We start from the raw sequence: 17,564 nt of genomic DNA on the forward strand, positions 1-17,564 counted from the left end.
CTATCGCCACCGACAGTTGCCTCTAATTTTTATTCTTCTACTTTCCAGAATCTGTCGAGCCACGATTTGCCGTCGATTATCCGTTACGAGATCCGAATTCTTTAGACCCCGTAAATTTTCTCTCCGCGCTCTCTGTACCGTTCCTAATACAATCACCCGTTATATTGTATATACGTTTATTTCGTAATTACTGATATTCTATCAAATTGCTTGACTACCGTTAGACACGGCTTCTACCTCCTACCTACCGACAAATAGAACAGACGCGCCTATATGGTCAAAGATGCGGAATCTGGTTCACCGAGCATGCAGTTTCACATTATGGAAACACGAATTCCCATGGCTTTCCCCGCGATGACGAAAAGCCGTATACATATATCAATGGGCCTCGTTGTCGGCTACAACCCGTATGATGGTTATGAATGAAAGTGTTTAAAAATAATACACACGTTATCAAGCCTTATCAGAGCCCTCCAGTGGTTTTTTTTATATCACGAATGTGTTATAGCAGGTAGTAGCGAGGCTGCGTAACGCTTGCATTCGGATAACCTGAAAGAAGCCACGAGCTACGGATTATACTGACATACCAAAGATCAAAGTAACTGATCAATCAACGTATCGAGGGATGCTGTTGGTCCAGAAGATAAAGGAGATGAGAAAAAAATAAGATGGGTCGTCGTCACCAGATCTAAAGGCCCAATCCAAATGCCCTAAGACAAAGGACACTTAACGAGTTCAAAATTGGCATATAGCTCTTTTACACGGTTTTTTGCACTGAGTTAATTATGGCACCCTTTCAACCCCATAACTCCATTTTATTTTTCCACCCCGCACCCGCCCCTCTTTCGCAGCGATCAAAAGCGTCGAGCCCGGTGCGATCGATCCGTCGCCTCTTTGCCGAAATCTGTTAACGACCCAAAGCGTAGAGACGCCGCGCGTCGCGACGCCTGGCTCAATAAGAAATGCCGCCGGTCGGTCGACAACCAGATGAAAGCAACGAAGTTAACTGATGCGCCGACACTTTTTTTTTTTCAAAATTTTTTCAGTGAAATCGACGACCAGGTAAACGAAAATTTTTGCAAATTTTTCGGATATTTGCGAATTTACTTGTTTCCACGAAATTCTACGTCCTTGCGTAATGCGCGACGGTCCATGCGTATTGACCGATTAGCAATTTGCGGCAATGACTGTCGATTCAAGGATCCGATGCACGTGCGGTAAGGGTAGGAGCAGTCGGTGAGGCTAATATGTACAGGAGAAACGAGTAAAGTTAACCTAAGGGCTGATTCTCAATAGCGGATCGTACAACGAGGACTAATTGGCTAATTGACTGTATATCGTAAGGCAAATGAAGTCTCAATCGAAAGTCGATGCTGCGTCGCGGCGCACTTCGTTATCGAGTCCAGTATTATTAACGCTGCCAGTGGCGCTCCAGTTTCGTAGCAATAAGTACGGCTAATAATAGCAAAGTGTGGGTACGCCGCCTGTGTACCACCCCACCCTACGTTCCGGGGAAGCGAAGGGGGAGGAAAGCGGAAATACGTCATTGGCCCGTCGGACACGCGACGCAAACGTATTGCTTCGTCCCCGGCAGAAACGCGCAATTGCCAAATGTGCTTTAAGGGTATTAAAGCAACAAAAAAATTATTAATTAAAAAAAGAAAAAAAACCAACCCCCGTCTCTATAACCGATAACCCCTAGCGTGAAGATCGCAATCGTCGAAAAACCATCAACCTCCAAGGATAATAACACCGAATCAGCCTTGAGTGCGCGTTCGCGCGATGCGAATATGATTTCGTGTCGGAGGAGAAAGGAAAAAAAAAGATATCAAGGGGGATGAATTCGGAGAGGGGGTGCTACAAAAAAAAGCCGCCAAGTAATCTATTTCTGGCGGATTGACGTAAGTGAATTATTGGGTGCAATGGTGGTACGCAGGCTGAGAAATTCTGAAAGGGGGGAAATGTCGATACGCGAAGACAATACGTAGGATGGGTATACATATAGCTTGGTACATGGACAGGTAGATATAAACGTGATCGCCCCCTGCGATGACGCAAGTCTAAGGATCGTTTGTACATTCCTCCAACCCTTAACGCCTACGTAATCTTCAAAAACTTTGCTTAGGGTCTACGTAGGTCTCTATGTATAATTATATATATATATATATATATCAGACCACCTACTCATTTTTCCCATCCCTTGATAACCTACACACTTTCCTACTTTACCTGTTAGCAACACTCTACCATTATAAAGGGTGAGTAGAAAATTTACCCGATATTCCTTATCCAACGTTGTTGACGTATCTTGAAAAAGGTCAGGGGGCCATAGAGATGACGAGGCCTTTACGGTTTTTAAAAATATCTTATTGTCGTACCAAAAACAAAGAAGACTGTTATCAGTGTTACGATAGAAGAAGTTGGAGACAATCGAAACTATAATTATCAACAAGCAGATGAAAATAGGAGAATACAGGTTCTATTTTAAGGTACGACAATACAGAACATTAGTTACCTGTATCAATAGGTCATTGAGGTTATTTATAGCCGGCTAATCGTGTATTTTCTGGCTCTACCTTACCGACGCGCGGGCGATGCATTACCGACGAGCAGACCTACGTAAGAGAACAGTAAAGCTCAGAACGGCAATGGCAAACTCGACGACGAGAGACTGCAGTTGTCGTCAACGAGAAAGTTTTTCCGGCAGTGTTGACGTACGTTGATAAAAATATCTACATTAACGAATGAACGCACTTTACTCGAGAATTGCAGACAATCATTTCCGGTGACGCTTGAATATTTTATACGGAAAAACAAAAGGCTATAATCGTGACAGCTAAGAGGTTATGTACGATCGTGTGGTGCTTCGTGGTACCTTAAACTTTTTGAGCCTTCGTCCGAAAGAGACAGAGAGGGAAAGTGGGTTGAAAAAAGGTGAGAAAGGACAGATATAAAAATGGTGAAAAACCATAGCCATAACAGACGTCGCGTCGCTCAGCGTCTAACCGTTTCTAACGGTTCAGGTATAAAAACACTGGTGTAGATTTAGTGTCGAGGGAAAGCGTGCTGGATAGAGGCGGGAGGTTTAGGGTGAGAATGGAAAAAGATTAGGGGTGCCTCACAGCACTGGGCCAGTGGGATCTCATTTAGTCAGTGTGTACCAACCTTGAAAAGCTGGCAAGAAAAATTTCTACTCTTGAGTACGAGACGGACGGAGCCAAAACCTTTCACGGGGGAGGTTGTGTTTAACGCTCTTATCTCCGTAGGGTGGTTTATGGAGTCCATTTTTTTGCTCTCATACCGAGCTACCCCTATTACCCCTATCATCGGTTTGCATATTTCCATTTAAGTTCTCAGATAAAGATTCGACGACTTTGTGTTAAGACTTGAATTTGTCGGATGCTTTTGTGGATATCGAAGAGACGAATACTCGTGTGCATATTTTGTACGTCAAGTCCAGGCAAACAAGGATGAATCATTTTTTTTATAATTAAGGAAAGGCAATGGAATATTTTCATGATTCCCGCACGAGCGTTGCAGAGAGTTGTATTGTCAATGTCATCGGTAGAGCATGTGTAATTTGATATTATTCAAGTGAATAATCAAGAGATGAACAAAAACTTTAGCATTAATATTATAAATCCAAAGCACGTATGGCATATGTGGATTTCTATATCCACAAGTGTTTGAACGTTTATATAATATATATATATTATATGTGTATATAGACTTGTGTACATAGCCATTGAAGAATTCCATTGAAAACTAGTATAGGAACCTGTCCAACGTCACGTAGGAGATGCTAGAATCCAAACCCGATATTGTTTACTATTGGTAAAGCTATAGGGGATTATGGGGGGTGAAGATTTCAGTGATTCTCAAGCATCGTCAGCAAAGACAGGGGTAAGTATGTAAGTAGAATGAATTTGAAAAAGAGAGGAAGAAGTAAAAGGCGGCTGGCATAGAAAGTGCATCGTGTGACTCACCACGTGAACGTTGGAAAGGCCAACAGGCTCGCTCTGCTTCTTGTCCGTCTTCTTGGCCTGTCGCTTGGCCTTGCTCTCGAGGAAGCGTTGCTTGAGCGCCAGGGTGTCCTGTATGTTCTGCTCGCATAGTCCATTGAAGCTCTGATCAAATCGTGGAATACAATCAGTCTGTCGTCTTCGATAATTTTCTAATCTACGTCTGAGCCTATCGACAACAGCCTGTTTCTTGGGGGTTAACACCTCCCCCATACCGGGAGCCTGCCCCATTTGTTGCTGCAGCTGCAGCTGCTGATTCGTCACGTTCAACTGGTTGTTGGGGTTAAGATCAGCCGGCTGGATTGGAGATTGGTTAGGATTGTTTGGGCCCTGGGCCGCACCCGCGCACACGGAAATGGGCCCTGGGGCTGAGCCGGGGGGGCCTTGTGGGGGCTGGCGGGGCAACAGCCCCCCGGCCTCCATACAGCCCCCTAGATCCACCGCAGAGTAAGCCAGCTCAGTGAGAGCCCCTGCTACTATAAGGCCAGCCGCGTGCTGCAACCTCTTCCGTAACCCCACGCATCCTCTGCCGCCCCACTGCAATCCTCAACTTCCGCTCAACGATCATCTGAGAACGCTCATCCGCGGAGCTAGTTTTTCGTCACGCAAGTTTCCATATACTCTTCGAATTCCTCCCGGTCCTCTTTCTTCGTTATCACTTCAACTTCACTACTGCCTATTGTTCCACTTCAGTATTCAAGGTCAATCAAACCAACCACTCTAGGTACTATACGTACGGGTACTGTCTTTACATCAGGTTAACAGTCACACTCGAAATTGATCTAAGAGTTGAGTATCTTATTAAGTGAATCCGTTCTCACTAGCACTAATTCACTTTTTCTCACTGTCGCTCTGATACCATACCGCTCAGACCTTACACTCCGTAACGAGAGAAGGCGGTTAAGAGCCGGTGCAGAAGACTTGGTCAAAGTTAATCACTGTCCACTACGTGTTTATAGATAACTAAACCAATACGAAGAAACCGATAAGCCACAAACGATGCTCAACATTCGTGCACTTTCCTCGGTTGTTTGCAAGGCAGAAACAACAATCCAGTTTTCACTCTCACCGCACGTACCGAGAGCCCACGTGTCCACTTCACAACTCACTGTCACAAAACCGACCGAACCTCAGAGGAGGTTAATACGATGCTGCTCTCTTAAAATCACTGAGAGTCGGTAGAACCGATTCAACTATACTGTAAACAATATTAACAGCTCCTTCCAGAGTATGCCCGGCTGACCTCCGTTGTTTTTAAAACGAATGTCCTCGAACATTGCCGAACATGCACGATGCGAAACGGCAGTAACTTCTTCAGTTCATGAGTTCCTGGGATACTACAGATTCTCGGTATCCTCCAAAGAGTCTTTCTCGAACACGCGCGCCACGCAATGGTATCTAATAAAAAATAAAAATTGCACGATTTTCAACACGTTTACCATTTCCCTCTTTTAAAATCGTCTCTGTCAGAAATACTTGGTACGAAGTATGTCGCGCCACTCTCTGCTACGGCACGACGCTCGCGCGACTAAATTCCCGATAAGAAGTGGCCGGGAAGCGCGCCGCTGCCAGAGCCAGACCTCCACGATCTCGATCGGTTTCTCTGTCTCTCCCTCTCTCTCTTTCTCACTCTGTCTCATGAGCAACCTCTCTGTCGTTCACGAGCGCACCAGTCCCTCTCTCTCGCTCATCCAGACTCTACTCTCCACTATGTATCTCTCTCTCTGCCTCTTTCGCTCTCGATCAGCCTATCTGACCCAAGAGTATCCCTCTCTTTCCTGCTCTTTGCTTCAGCACCTCAAGAGAAAACACTAGGCTTATTCTCATTGACTGAGAATCGAGCCAATACAGCTCGCACTATGGATACCGATTGTGTCCGGCCCGGTGAGCGTTTTCCTTTGCTGAACGTCACAACAGGTAGTTGAGCGAGGGCAGCGTGTTCCTCTTCGACTTGCTTGATACAGAGAATCCAAGTGGAGAATCCTCTCGTACTAGTTGGAACGAGTCTCAGCAAGAGACTCGGGAACGGTACGAGTTCCTTCTCTCCTAGAAAAGGAAGGAGAAAGGGATAGAGAGAGTCTCAGGAGTCTCTGACTAAGGAGGAGTCATAATTGAGGGTCTACTACATGTGCTGGAAACAAGAGGGTTGATTTTTCAGTTTTTCTTCACAATTTTTGTTTACTATTCCGTACGTTTTCAAAATTGTACAATTCTTTATGTATATCTCAAGCTTTTTCCACCATTCAGTCTCTTGTTACTCCTGAAATGTTATATACTGTTCAGTTTATAAGGGATGTCTTTGAGGGGAATCTTTTCAATAGAAATTCACCGGGTAATCATAACGTCCTTCTCTGGAATCTCATAACGGCAACAATATCAGAAATGTCACAATTATGCACCAGACACAGGATCACGCAGCAACACTTCTCTTTGTCCTACGGAAGATTGTATTAACGGTATCCACTCGTTTCCTCCGTACTCAACAGTTTTGTCTCCTTGGCGTGTGCCCTTTGTCTAAACTTTTTTTCAATTTTCGTAACGACAGCGCCGTGTCACTTGCACTTATCAACGGTCACAGTTCCTGGTCACATGTCACTTCTATACTGTATTGGCATCAAACGACGCGCGAAAGACACTCCAAACAATTACATAACCTCACTTTTCGACTGTCACTCACGTCTATCAGACGTCAACGCGTTAATCGCGAAACTAATAATGACACGCGACCCCGCAGACGACGCTTGTGTACGTAAACGACCGTTTGGATTGCCCCTCGTGAACGCGCGGGGCCATTAACAGAACTGCGCGTGGGTACAGGAGCATATATCGTTCAAACGGTGAACCATAATTATGGAGACTGACAACACTGCTGCCTAGTAGACGGATGACAAACTACTAAGCCTGGATGCTGCCGGCCGATCGCGCTGTCCCTGCTGCCATCTTGTACTGGAGACTTTTATTGCGGGATTGCGGGTTGTAGATGCATTACGATATTTGAAGCAAAACTTAAGTAGTAAATTTGAATATAGATAACGCTCCATTAAACATTTTGTTTGTATACTACGGAAAATAATGACTGTTCTTTATTTGAATGATAAAGCTGATATCTACATCATCCATTACGATTAAGGTCGTGATCTTCTTACCCAAGGAGTAAATAATTGAATGCGATGTTGCTTGAAAATCCGTATTTTCGTAACGTTTATTGGCTATTGTTGAGTAGATAATCGTCGAATTCGATCTTGCAAAAAGCGGTACTTCTGATAACCTTGACGACTAATAAGTTAAATTTTATAATTTCAGTGGGGTTATACGATTGGGTAGTAGAACGTGCCAAGCTGTTGACGTTGATAAAGTTGGCTGGTTTTTCTCAATAATAGAAACCATTAAATTGTTTGTAGTTGATTATTGTAGTGTCAGTTGTTAATTTATACAAAATGAATAATCCGTTTGATAGTTGTCTTGTGGTGTGCAATTTATTCATAATTGTCAGTTGAGCTGACTTTATTTAACAACCTTATTGCAAGTGCATTGTTATAAACAGTCATGGCAAGTAATGTACAAAGGACTAAAAGTAAAATTCCATTTATACCAGGCACTAAGCCTTCAGCACAGAATGCACAGTTACTTATTTCTACTGGAATACCATCTCTGGATCATGTAATTGGTTTGTATATTTATTGACGTTTGTTTCATTGTTCAATATTCAGAAATTTTAGTAGCATGGTTTTTGTTACAGGAGGAGGTTTACCAGTTGGATCTATACTCTTAATAGGTTTGTACTGAATGTTTTGTTAGGATGTACTTCTCAATGTTTTATATCGCAATTTTTAATTTATATACTATCTTTTTTTAGAGGAAGATACTTATAATAGCTATGCAAAAATTATGCTCAAATATTTTATGGCTGAGGGTATCGTCTCTTCGCATTCTCTCCTTATTGCTTCAAGAGACACGAAGCCAACGCAGCTGTTGGCGGAACTGCCTGCAGTTGCAGTTAGTTCCTCTACAAAATCCAAAACACAAGCAACGGATGAGCAAATGAAGATTGCTTGGAGATATCAGAATATGAAGATAGTAGATGCTTCTCCAACAGGAGGACAAGTCTTTGGTCGCTTTTATGATCTTACTAAAACAATGGATAGTGCAGATATCGAACATGCTGATATTATAAAATGGGATGGAAACGATTTGAAGTGCAAGGCTGAGTCCTTTGAAAATAATGCTTATGTAGATTTGTTAAAAACAGTACAAGAAACATTGAAGCATGGACAATTCCTTGTTTCGGATAATCCTGAAAAACGCAAGATTTTAAGGATAGCAATTCAGTCGTTAGGGTCGCGATTATGGTTGTGCAATACCGAAGAGAGTACTCGTTGTGATCTTCTAAAATTCCTCTACTGCTTTAGGTCACTGCTAAGGAGTTCTTATGCCGTAGCAACCATTACAGTTCCTGCTCAAAACTTTGACAACACGGTATTACTCCCGCATCTTTATCCTATAAATTGAAGTTACATACAATAGTTTAGCTCATATACATTAATTGTCTTTATAGGATGCTTTGGTAGAACGAATTGAACACTTGTCGGACACTGCAGTTAGATTGGAATCATTTGCTGGTTCCGCAAAGGAAACCAATCCTATCTTCCGAGATTATCATGGCCTGTTGCACATCAAGAAACTCTCTGCCTTCAATACATTAGCACCACATAATCCAGAATCTACTGATCTAGCATTCAAATTACGACGCAAAAAGTTTGTCATAGAGGTAAGCCTTTCGAAATTCGATTGTATTATTAACAGTAAGCAATTTATATATATTCAAGAATATTACTTTTCAGGTCTTACATTTACCGCCAGAATTGGACGATACCGCACAAAGAGAACAGGACGACTCCTCGGCTATAGGAAGTTGTGGCAGCGGTAATTCGAAAAAGTTATTGGAATTTTAAGTATTCAAAGTAAAACAAAATCTCGTAGCATCTTACTTCACGATAACGACGGTTCTAAGCATAATTATTTCTGACATTTAAATAAATAACAAGTACACGCTCAACAAGATAATTATAACTAAAACAAAATTAATATATATATATATGTATACACCTATACGCCAAAAACAATATTTTTTTTACTTTGATACAAATTTTCGAAAGATCATGTAGACTTGCATATGTACTGACTTCCATTAGATATATTTCATATATCACGTTAACCAATGATATCGACTAGCTACGAATAAAGGGCGCTTTTTAAATATCAATCATTTTCATGATGTATCAAAACGTATCTCTTAAAGCGCCCTCCACTCATTATATATTAGACATTACAAACAAATATAATTAAATATATTTAATTACCGATTCCACAATAACATTGTCAAACAATTAATAAATATGCAACCAACACTTGTCTCATTTAACCGGAAGTGCGCGACGTGCTATAGTGAATAATGCAGGCGGTAGGAGATAGGCTTCATGCACACTTACAATAATGCGCATAAAAATACCTGTTGCTCTGAACCAGTACCTTTACGTATTCGAGTTCAAAATTAAGCGTACCCCCCCGCCAGGCCTCTCCCCGTGCCTCCCTCTAACTCATTATAATTATACCATAAGAGTAAAGATACACAGTTTAACAGATAATTCTAATTAATTAACCTATCATTCAATTCATTACAATTGTCAGTAGTAATAATCAAAGATAAAAGTACGTGGAAAATTTTCTGTATAGTTCCAAATAAAAAATGGTTCCACCATCTGCCGCATTGTCAAAGACCGCCCCGTACCTTTATAGGGGGCGTTCTACTCAAGCGTGACATTAATTATCCTAAAATGGAACACACCTTCGTCATTGGCTTGGTGTCTAGTTCTGTACATACAATATGTGTGTGTGCTCTTCATCCCCTCTGCTTTTCCGCACCTTCCTACTTCCTTCCGGTTGTGTTCGGTATGTTTCGCTTCAGGGAATTTCTACGCAAGCGCACGTACTAGCGCCGGTATTTCCTACGGCACTGGTCAACCATCATTCGAAACGAGAGGCGCTTTAGTCTTCACGTGAACGGCAATTGGTAGAGTTGAAAAGTTGCAGATTTAGAGAAAATTATAAAACAACGTGTGCAAGAGTGTAATAATACTGTTCGGGGATCATAAAAAAAAAGTGTCATCACAATACTAGACAAATAGTTGGTGAATCATGGAAACAAAAGGGAATAAAAATCCGAATGATAAATATTGGCTGATAAAGTGAAATGCGTCGATTTCCGTTAAGTGGCTGACAAAAGCATCTCTTTGGATTTATTACGCGGGTGAATCAGTAGTTTGAAAAATGAAGAACCGAAAGCTGGGTATCTCCAGAGCTTTCGTCTGTTGTTCCAACATCGTATTTCTAGTGAGTATACAATGTCACGATAACGAATATTCATTTAGCTATAAATCACAGTAGAATTGTATCATTGAAACATGCTGCTGCTACCGGAAGTTCTTTCGTTTCACTTTCAGTTGTCGGGATTCGCGCTGATGTCATTAGGAGCCTTGCTATTGGCTGACAGTGATCGTGTTCTGCTGTCAAGATTGTTAGGATCGGGAGATGCTCATCCCGAACAACCCCTATTTTATTACTTAGCCTTCGCCATCGTAGGAGTAGGCTTTGCTATTGCCATTACTGGACTTCTTGGATGCTGGGCCTCCTGTCTCTTCAGCTGCTGCATCACTGCTTCGGTAAGGTCTTTTAACCAATTACATCTTAAATGAACCTAACGCCACCTCTAATTACCCTTAATTCACTGTGACGTGGAATAATGTCACTAAAATAATACTGACACCAAGTTCCTAATAAAAGTCACTGCTTTAACTGACAACAATTTACGCAACAGGATTCACGTATGATCGACGTCGATTCTGACAGAAAGCGTCACTCTTGCCAATCACTTAAAGCGACAATGACGAAACTGAAATATCTAATCAGTCTTGCAATTACAATACCTATGTGAAGTTGGCTGGTTGACTTTTATTTTTTAAACTTTTTCTTATTCCAATTGTTTGATAATGTTTATTAGTTTTGTATAAATGTTTGATAGTCAATAGTTTTTTCAGAAAATCAAAATCAAAATCTGATTTCAAGTTAGCGGTCACTTTTTTGTTTCTAATCAGATTTAGCTTTTCAGGGGCTCACTTGATGAAGAAGAATCATTTGATAGTTTTTAATTAACTAATAAAAATGCTTGACAGTCCATCGTTTGCTAGAAAAATGAAAAAAACTATATGCGATTCGAGGATCTCAATCGATACGGTACAATCGATTCCTCGATCGGTGTATCCGTTGATTTAGACAATATTACAAACTTTTTCTACTTCCAATTTTATTGATAGGCTTTTAAAATTGTTTGTTTGTCAAACGAGTTTTCAGAAAAGCCTATTATGTGCCTCGAGAAAACTGATTCTGGACAAGAAGCAAGGAAATGTCAGCCAACTTCACATCGATGTAGGTTTTCTGAAAATACTATTGACTATCAAACGTTTTTATAAGACTATTAAACAATTGGAAATAGAAAAGTTTTCAATATTGTCTAATTCAATGGATACACCGATCGAGAAATCGATTGTATTGTATCGATTGAAATCCTCGAATCGCATATAGTTTTTTTCATTTTTCTAGCAATCGGTGGATTATTATATGTTTTTATTAGTTAATTCATAACTATCAAACGATTTAGCATCGATTGAGTCCCTGAAAAGCTATATCCGATAACAAGCAAAAAAGTGCCGGTCAACTTAACACCAGATTTTGATTATGATTTTTTGAAAAAACGTTTGGCTAACAGACGTTCTTACAAGCCTGTCAAACGCTATCAAACGATTGGAATACGAAAAAGTTTAAAAAATAAAAGTTCGTCGGCCAACTTCACACAGGTATTTACAATCCTTAACGAAGAGTAATATCATTATTGATGACTATAAAAAGATATTTAATGTATATATAACGTAGTTCGTTAATTGGGATGTAACGAAGGGGCCCCTCGATAACGGTCGGCCATTTATAATTGCCAGGTACATATACATAATGGGCATAGATTATAATGAGTCGGAGAGAGAAAAGATCGGCAAAACTGACCCAACTGAAACGAGATTTCCACTTTGCTGGACTACGGTCACGCGCCGTTGCCCGGAAACGGATATAGACCCATCCGAACGTGCTGGTATAATGTGAAGAGGGATTCGTGTTATACGTGAAAAGTGTAACTAGTCTGCCATTGTTTTGATGCCAGTTGTGCTATATGTATAATATTGTTGTTAATATAGAATACAAAATAATTATTATTAACAACTATAGAACGGACGAATAATTTTCATATTTTTACGTTACAGTATCTAATCACAATCATTCTACTTTTACTCGGGGAATGTGCTCTCTGCATTATTGCTGTTTTCTGGCCCCATCTATTGGGCGTTGACGTAAGACCCGCAAGATTAGTTCGAGCCTTACAAAGAAGTTACGCTGTACCCGGACGCGAACAGTTCACAGCTGCTTTGGATCTGGCCCAGACTGCTGTGAGTGATTTTGTAGAATAATTAATTTTTGTACTTATGAGAATTGTACGTCAATATTATTTTTCGTAAACAGTTCTCTTGCTGTGGTATAAACGGCAGTAGCAATTATGGCACCTCCTGGTGGCGACTTCAGGAAGTTGGTCGAAGAGAGTTGGTAGTACCACTGAGTTGTTGTACCCTGAACAACACTCATGTTGCAGACTCATTCTTGAATCCTGAACCCACGAACCTTACTCTCTGTCAAGCTTTGAACCCTGCTGAACATCAATATGCTCGGCATACTGTGGTAAGATAGGTTATGTGATAATTCCTTAAAATTTGGTTCACAAGAAAACTAGCGTCACTGACACATCTTTGTTGTTGTATTTAGCATGGCGATAACGATAAAAGCCCGCATGGTAAAATGTATATAGCGAAGGGGAATGATATCTCGCAAATATGGTACAATAGGGGCGTTGACAAGTTGTCAATATGTCGGGTTTCTATGTCGACGTAAAAATAGCTTTCTCGGAATTTCCATAGAGAAATCTGCACGTGACTCTCGATTTCCGTTATTGTGCCTGTTCGATATTCAGTAATTCATATCGTGGTGCGTCGTATGTTCCTAATTGAATATATTTTCATATAGGAAGAGGCACCTGCTGATAATAATTCTCTAGAAATATTCCATATGAAATTCAATACAGGAAGTCCCATACCGGAAGTGGGATATATATGTATATTTTGATGGTTAATACGTTCTGTAATGATATTGCATTGAACATATGGCACATGCATATATTTTTTTAAATTCACTATATGTAGTAGTAAATAAAAAATTTTATTTCGTCAGGGATGCTTGGAGATGATAGAAAAGTGGGCACAAGATCAGGCCCTGACTTTATTAGGAATTGGCTTGATGATCATCATTGTAGAGATCAGCGCATTGCTCAGCACTCTTTTCGCCTGTTCAAAAATTTCGAAGAATAAAAGCGTGGCCCAACCATCTACGTTTACATCGACGCAAACGCTTAGTCCGTTCAATGAATTGGATCATGACTATGGTAAGTCCCAAAATATTCAATGATTTTGATACTGATAAGAGAATGATAATAGGGAGTGACGTGGTAATCTTGTTGACTTAGGATTGGGCATTGAGAACAGGATGAACATGGCAGGGACAACATTTGGCGCCAAATCATGAAGGTGGCTGGAGGGCAGTGAGGGGAGACTGACGTCAAAGACCGAAAATACAGAGTCAGAAGTGGTCAAGAAGAAGAATGAAGAAGCTAGAGGAATCGGAAAGAGCATTATTGAGGAGTGGCAAAATCCTTCCAATGATTCGAAAATGATCATTAGAAGCGATCAGCTGTACGAGGAACGTGGAGTGGACGTAAAAATGGATCATAGATCCTCTTTCGGTCACAGCAATAAAAACGAATCAGAGAAAAAGAAGTACGACCATACCGGACTGAAAGGTTTAAAATCGTCATACAAGTTTAAAGACCACACGAAGGATAATCGCCATGGTACAGAGGTGTTGATCCAGATAAAGAGACCTCAAGATGGCGGCACTGTCAGAAACATACCGATCAAAGATTATCAAGCTTCAATAGCACAAAACTTTGGTACTCTGAGAAAGTCAACAGTGCCGCAGCAGCAATTCGAGTCATTAGTTTCAGAGCCAGAGAAGACGTCGCGTCAATCAGGAAAAAAGAAAACGCGGGAAAGTTTGAAGAATATTCGATCACCCGAAGAGATCGAGGTGACTCAAGACAATAAACCTATTCGTGAAGATTCGGATGATTTCGCCGACTTGAACGAGTATTTTCACAAGGAAGTGATAGATGACTCGATGGAGAAGCACAGAGAGCATCGTACCAAAGAATCCGAAGTAGATGGCGCCACTAAGAAACAAGAAATGATTGATTTAAGGCGCGGGCATGTTGGTAAAAAGATATCCGTTTATGAAGAAACTAGTCGCGGCACTAAACAAGAACGGGATTCGAAGCGTAGAATTTCTGAGATAAAAAAACGAACCATTGGCGTTCCCTTGGTAGGTATGCACAATGCTTGTGGATTGCCTGTAATAGCCCCATGGCCTGATCATGTCTTGAAAACGATACGCATGCCTAATAAACTCACAGAAAATTTAGAATCTATTTCCAAAAGAAGGCACAGTAAAAATCCCAGAAGTCGTACTCATCCAAAACGTAAAGCACCGCAACCGAATAGCTCCTTATCAAAAGCAGTTATTTTACATTCCAGACAAGAGAGCAATAGCGTCCCTATTCATTGCAGGACGCTTAGACGTCCTTCTTATAGAATTGGTAAAAACAATACACTTCCTATTAGAAATACGACATTCAGAAGGCGATCTAGTAAATCGGAAATAAAAAAGGACCCAATCAGCACTTTGGGTAGAAAATCACTCAAGAGACGCAGTGCTAAACGGACGACTTTATATGCAAGAGACGATGGGGTCGAGGCTGTTAAGGCTTTGAAGAATTTATGTCTGAATCCGCTTGCACGTACAAAAGGAGATGCGCATATGATTTGGTAAAGAATAGATAATGCTTGCTGCCCTCATTGGCTTAATGACATTTTTAATGGACAGTTTTGTATGTTGCTGTATATTTATTTGTATATGGATATGTTATACAATATTGATTTTATTTTGAGGTTTTTTAAATTATACTGATGAATTTTATAAAGTGCGTAACAGTATGTATTATTCGATTTGTTTTAATGATGAGTAGGGAGATGCACAACACTACGGTTTTAGGCGATATCAAAAACATGGCGCTAAATCGTAGCGGCGAGTCTGGAAGTAGGATTTTGTGATCATCTCCTCCGTCGACAATGCGAATCCCGTCGCGGCCGAACTAAACGTGAACACGAACGCGTAGCTTGGCGGGCAGAGGTCCTTCGCTACTCAACGCTAGTTCCCAAAGCAATCCTTAGAGGAAGACCGGAAACTATAGAACTTCTCAAGAACTGTCGAAAAAGCCTATTGCTGAAACATTTGTAAGAAAGTGTAGTGCCAATTTGACATCCGTGTAGCATCTCAATTTTTGAAAAATGTTTCATCATTACTAAGTACTACTAAATATCATTGTATCTTGATTTACTTTCAAAATTTATACAAAATATAAAATTGAGGTTAAATCAAAATCTCGCAGAATATACGGAGTAGATAAAAAATCAATTGAAATTATAGAACATCGAAAATAAATTACGTTCAAATTGAAATATTAATAAATTAGGTACTTGGAACATTAAAATAATTAATTAAATCAGTAAATTAAAATATTAACACTTAGAAATCAGAAACTCTGTCCAAGTATATTTGGAAGTACTGGAAGTTGCCCAAAATTGTGTGTGCGCAAATTCGTCGCGCAGGACTCGGTGAGTGTGAGCAGGCTGATGGTGGGGGCAGCGCTCGAGGAAAAGGAAAGGTCCAAAGTGATAGCGCATATAACATACCACACATATATTATATTGCAGTGATATAATTAAAATATGTATATCTCTAATGGCATTGTTATTGCTAACCTTTTGCAGGCCATATATGTAAATTTGTACTTCGTATAGTGTATCATTATTGTATTTGTCGGATATGTGTATGTACGTCTGTACTTCGTATACTGTATCATTATTGCATTTGTCAAATAAATTATCTTTAAACACTTACAATCCGTGGATATTCTTTTACCCTATGCGAATATCCCAGAATACGAATGAGTTCTGTCTTTCCTACTCTTCTCCGCCCTCATAGCATCCTTCTCCTCCACCTCCCTTATGTTAAGACATACCTTTTCGGCTATGCTCCATTTCTTCTGCCATTATTTCTATTCCATCTGCATTTGACCTGTACCAGCCTCTTCCATGGACCCTTCTGACTTTTTGCATAAACAGATCTTTCAAAATATCAAGGAGAAAGTCCTAAACCCAGCCCTTCCCGAAATACAGCTGATTTTCGAATTACTTTCGGAATTATTTTATCTGAGAAAGTTCACTCGTTTCTCAGAAATGGCGCCACATATGCTGTGGCGTAGAAGGAAAAAGGGGTTTTAGATAGTTTAGTTCTACGGAAAATAAGATGCCAAAAACAAGTTTCGTCGAAGCAAGCACGCCTAGAGCTGTAGAGCCATTGTTCAATAGATAATAAAGAATTTGCATTGGACGGTGGTTTATTTTCAAATCCTACCAGTGGTACGCGTATCCCACAATGCCCAGGAGGTGCTGCCCTCTTATCGGGGGAAATTCGAACTAACGTGAAATCTTTAATAAAAATTGATCCACTAAAGTTTCGACAATGCGATTTTCAAATTAGATTTGGAATCATTTTATCGTAGAAGGTAGTATTGATGAATGGAAAATGGAGCACAGCTAAAAAGAGGTTTCGACGCGTAAGAGAGGAGGAGGAGAAGGATGCTGCGTGGACGGAGAAGAGTAGGAGAGACCGAACTCATTCATCAGAGATGAGTAGGGAGATTGCCAATGAGCCTATTTTTGGTGATGGCAATTTTTCTTTGGTTTCGGCGCGCCACCTTAGCGGACGGCCCTCGAAGCAGTTCCACGTTTTTGATTGGTCGTGTATACATAGTAATACTACGCGTGATAATCTGGAGCTGTGTTTTGGCGCGTCGACGCACCACCTGAACGAGACTCTCGAACTATTTCCACGTTTTTGATTGGTCGAATGAATTCGTATGTTCCTCGAGATCCACGATTTTAAACCGGGTGAACACTCAAATAGGGAGACTTGTATCCACCTTTTTTTTTTTACAGGATATTACATAAACCGTAGTAATAAGGTAGTCAATACCCTTAATATCCATATAAAGCTCTGGAAATAATAGAGTAAGCAAATAAAACTTAAAAAAAACTCTCGAACGTGGGTAACTACAGAAATATAAGTTTGCTAAATAATAGACGACAATGACTCGATGGCATACGTGCTTGCTGCTGAGTTAACGTCCGAGAGTCTCGGGTTCGAAACTGACGTCTT

General features: G+C 40.6%; 3 protein-coding genes across 5 annotated transcripts in view; 2 read left to right on the forward strand and 1 right to left on the reverse strand.

The window, feature by feature from the left end:
* The window catches only part of LOC107267619 (neurogenic protein mastermind), a 130,543-nt gene extending 123,457 nt beyond the window's left edge, over window positions 1–7,086 (reverse strand). For 2 of the 3 annotated variants that reach the window (XM_015739561.2, XM_015739559.2), the window contains exon 1: window positions 3,987–7,086. In XM_015739561.2, coding sequence (XP_015595047.1) covers window positions 3,987–4,445 — 459 coding nt within the window. In that variant the 5' untranslated portion in view covers window positions 4,446–7,086. The remainder of the gene's footprint in view (window positions 1–3,986) is intronic. The other variant, XM_015739563.1, reaches the window with a different exon arrangement.
* A 176-nt stretch (window positions 7,087–7,262) lies between these two features.
* On the forward strand, window positions 7,263–9,667 carry LOC107267620 (elongator complex protein 4). Its single transcript, XM_015739566.2, has 5 exons — window positions 7,263–7,689; window positions 7,762–7,797; window positions 7,879–8,498; window positions 8,578–8,790; window positions 8,864–9,667. The coding sequence occupies exons 1-5, from the start codon at window positions 7,569–7,571 to the stop codon at window positions 8,972–8,974; spliced, it is 1,101 nt and encodes a 366-aa protein (XP_015595052.1). The 5' UTR covers window positions 7,263–7,568; the 3' UTR covers window positions 8,975–9,667.
* A 232-nt stretch (window positions 9,668–9,899) lies between these two features.
* Window positions 9,900–15,332, forward strand: LOC107267621 (tetraspanin-9). Its single transcript, XM_015739567.2, has 6 exons — window positions 9,900–10,412; window positions 10,523–10,741; window positions 12,389–12,571; window positions 12,645–12,857; window positions 13,404–13,614; window positions 13,696–15,332. Exons 1-6 carry the CDS (start codon window positions 10,350–10,352, stop codon window positions 13,752–13,754), a joined length of 948 nt encoding a protein of 315 aa, XP_015595053.1. The 5' UTR covers window positions 9,900–10,349; the 3' UTR covers window positions 13,755–15,332.
* The last annotated feature ends 2,232 nt before the right edge of the window (window positions 15,333–17,564 follow it).

The sequence above is a fragment of the Cephus cinctus genome, unplaced genomic scaffold, assembly GCF_000341935.2.
Source record: "Cephus cinctus unplaced genomic scaffold, Ccin1 Ccin1_scaffold0422, whole genome shotgun sequence".
NCBI lineage: Eukaryota > Metazoa > Arthropoda > Insecta > Hymenoptera > Cephidae > Cephus > Cephus cinctus.

Bases quoted from the DNA above. Each gene is read 5' to 3' on its own strand.
- LOC107267621 (XM_015739567.2), top strand. From the start codon at position 10,350: ATGAAGAACCGAAAGCTGGGTATCTCCAGAGCTTTCGTCTGTTGTTCC. The intron at 10,742-12,388 runs GTAAGGTCTTTT...TTTACGTTACAG, and splicing joins GCTGCTGCATCACTGCTTCG to TATCTAATCACAATCATTCT. The intron at 13,615-13,695 runs GTAAGTCCCAAA...TTGTTGACTTAG, and splicing joins TGAATTGGATCATGACTATG to GATTGGGCATTGAGAACAGG.
- LOC107267620 (XM_015739566.2), top strand. From the start codon at position 7,569: ATGGCAAGTAATGTACAAAGGACTAAAAGTAAAATTCCATTTATACCA. The intron at 7,798-7,878 runs GTTTGTACTGAA...ATCTTTTTTTAG, and splicing joins TGGATCTATACTCTTAATAG to AGGAAGATACTTATAATAGC. The intron at 8,499-8,577 runs GTATTACTCCCG...TTGTCTTTATAG, and splicing joins CTCAAAACTTTGACAACACG to GATGCTTTGGTAGAACGAAT.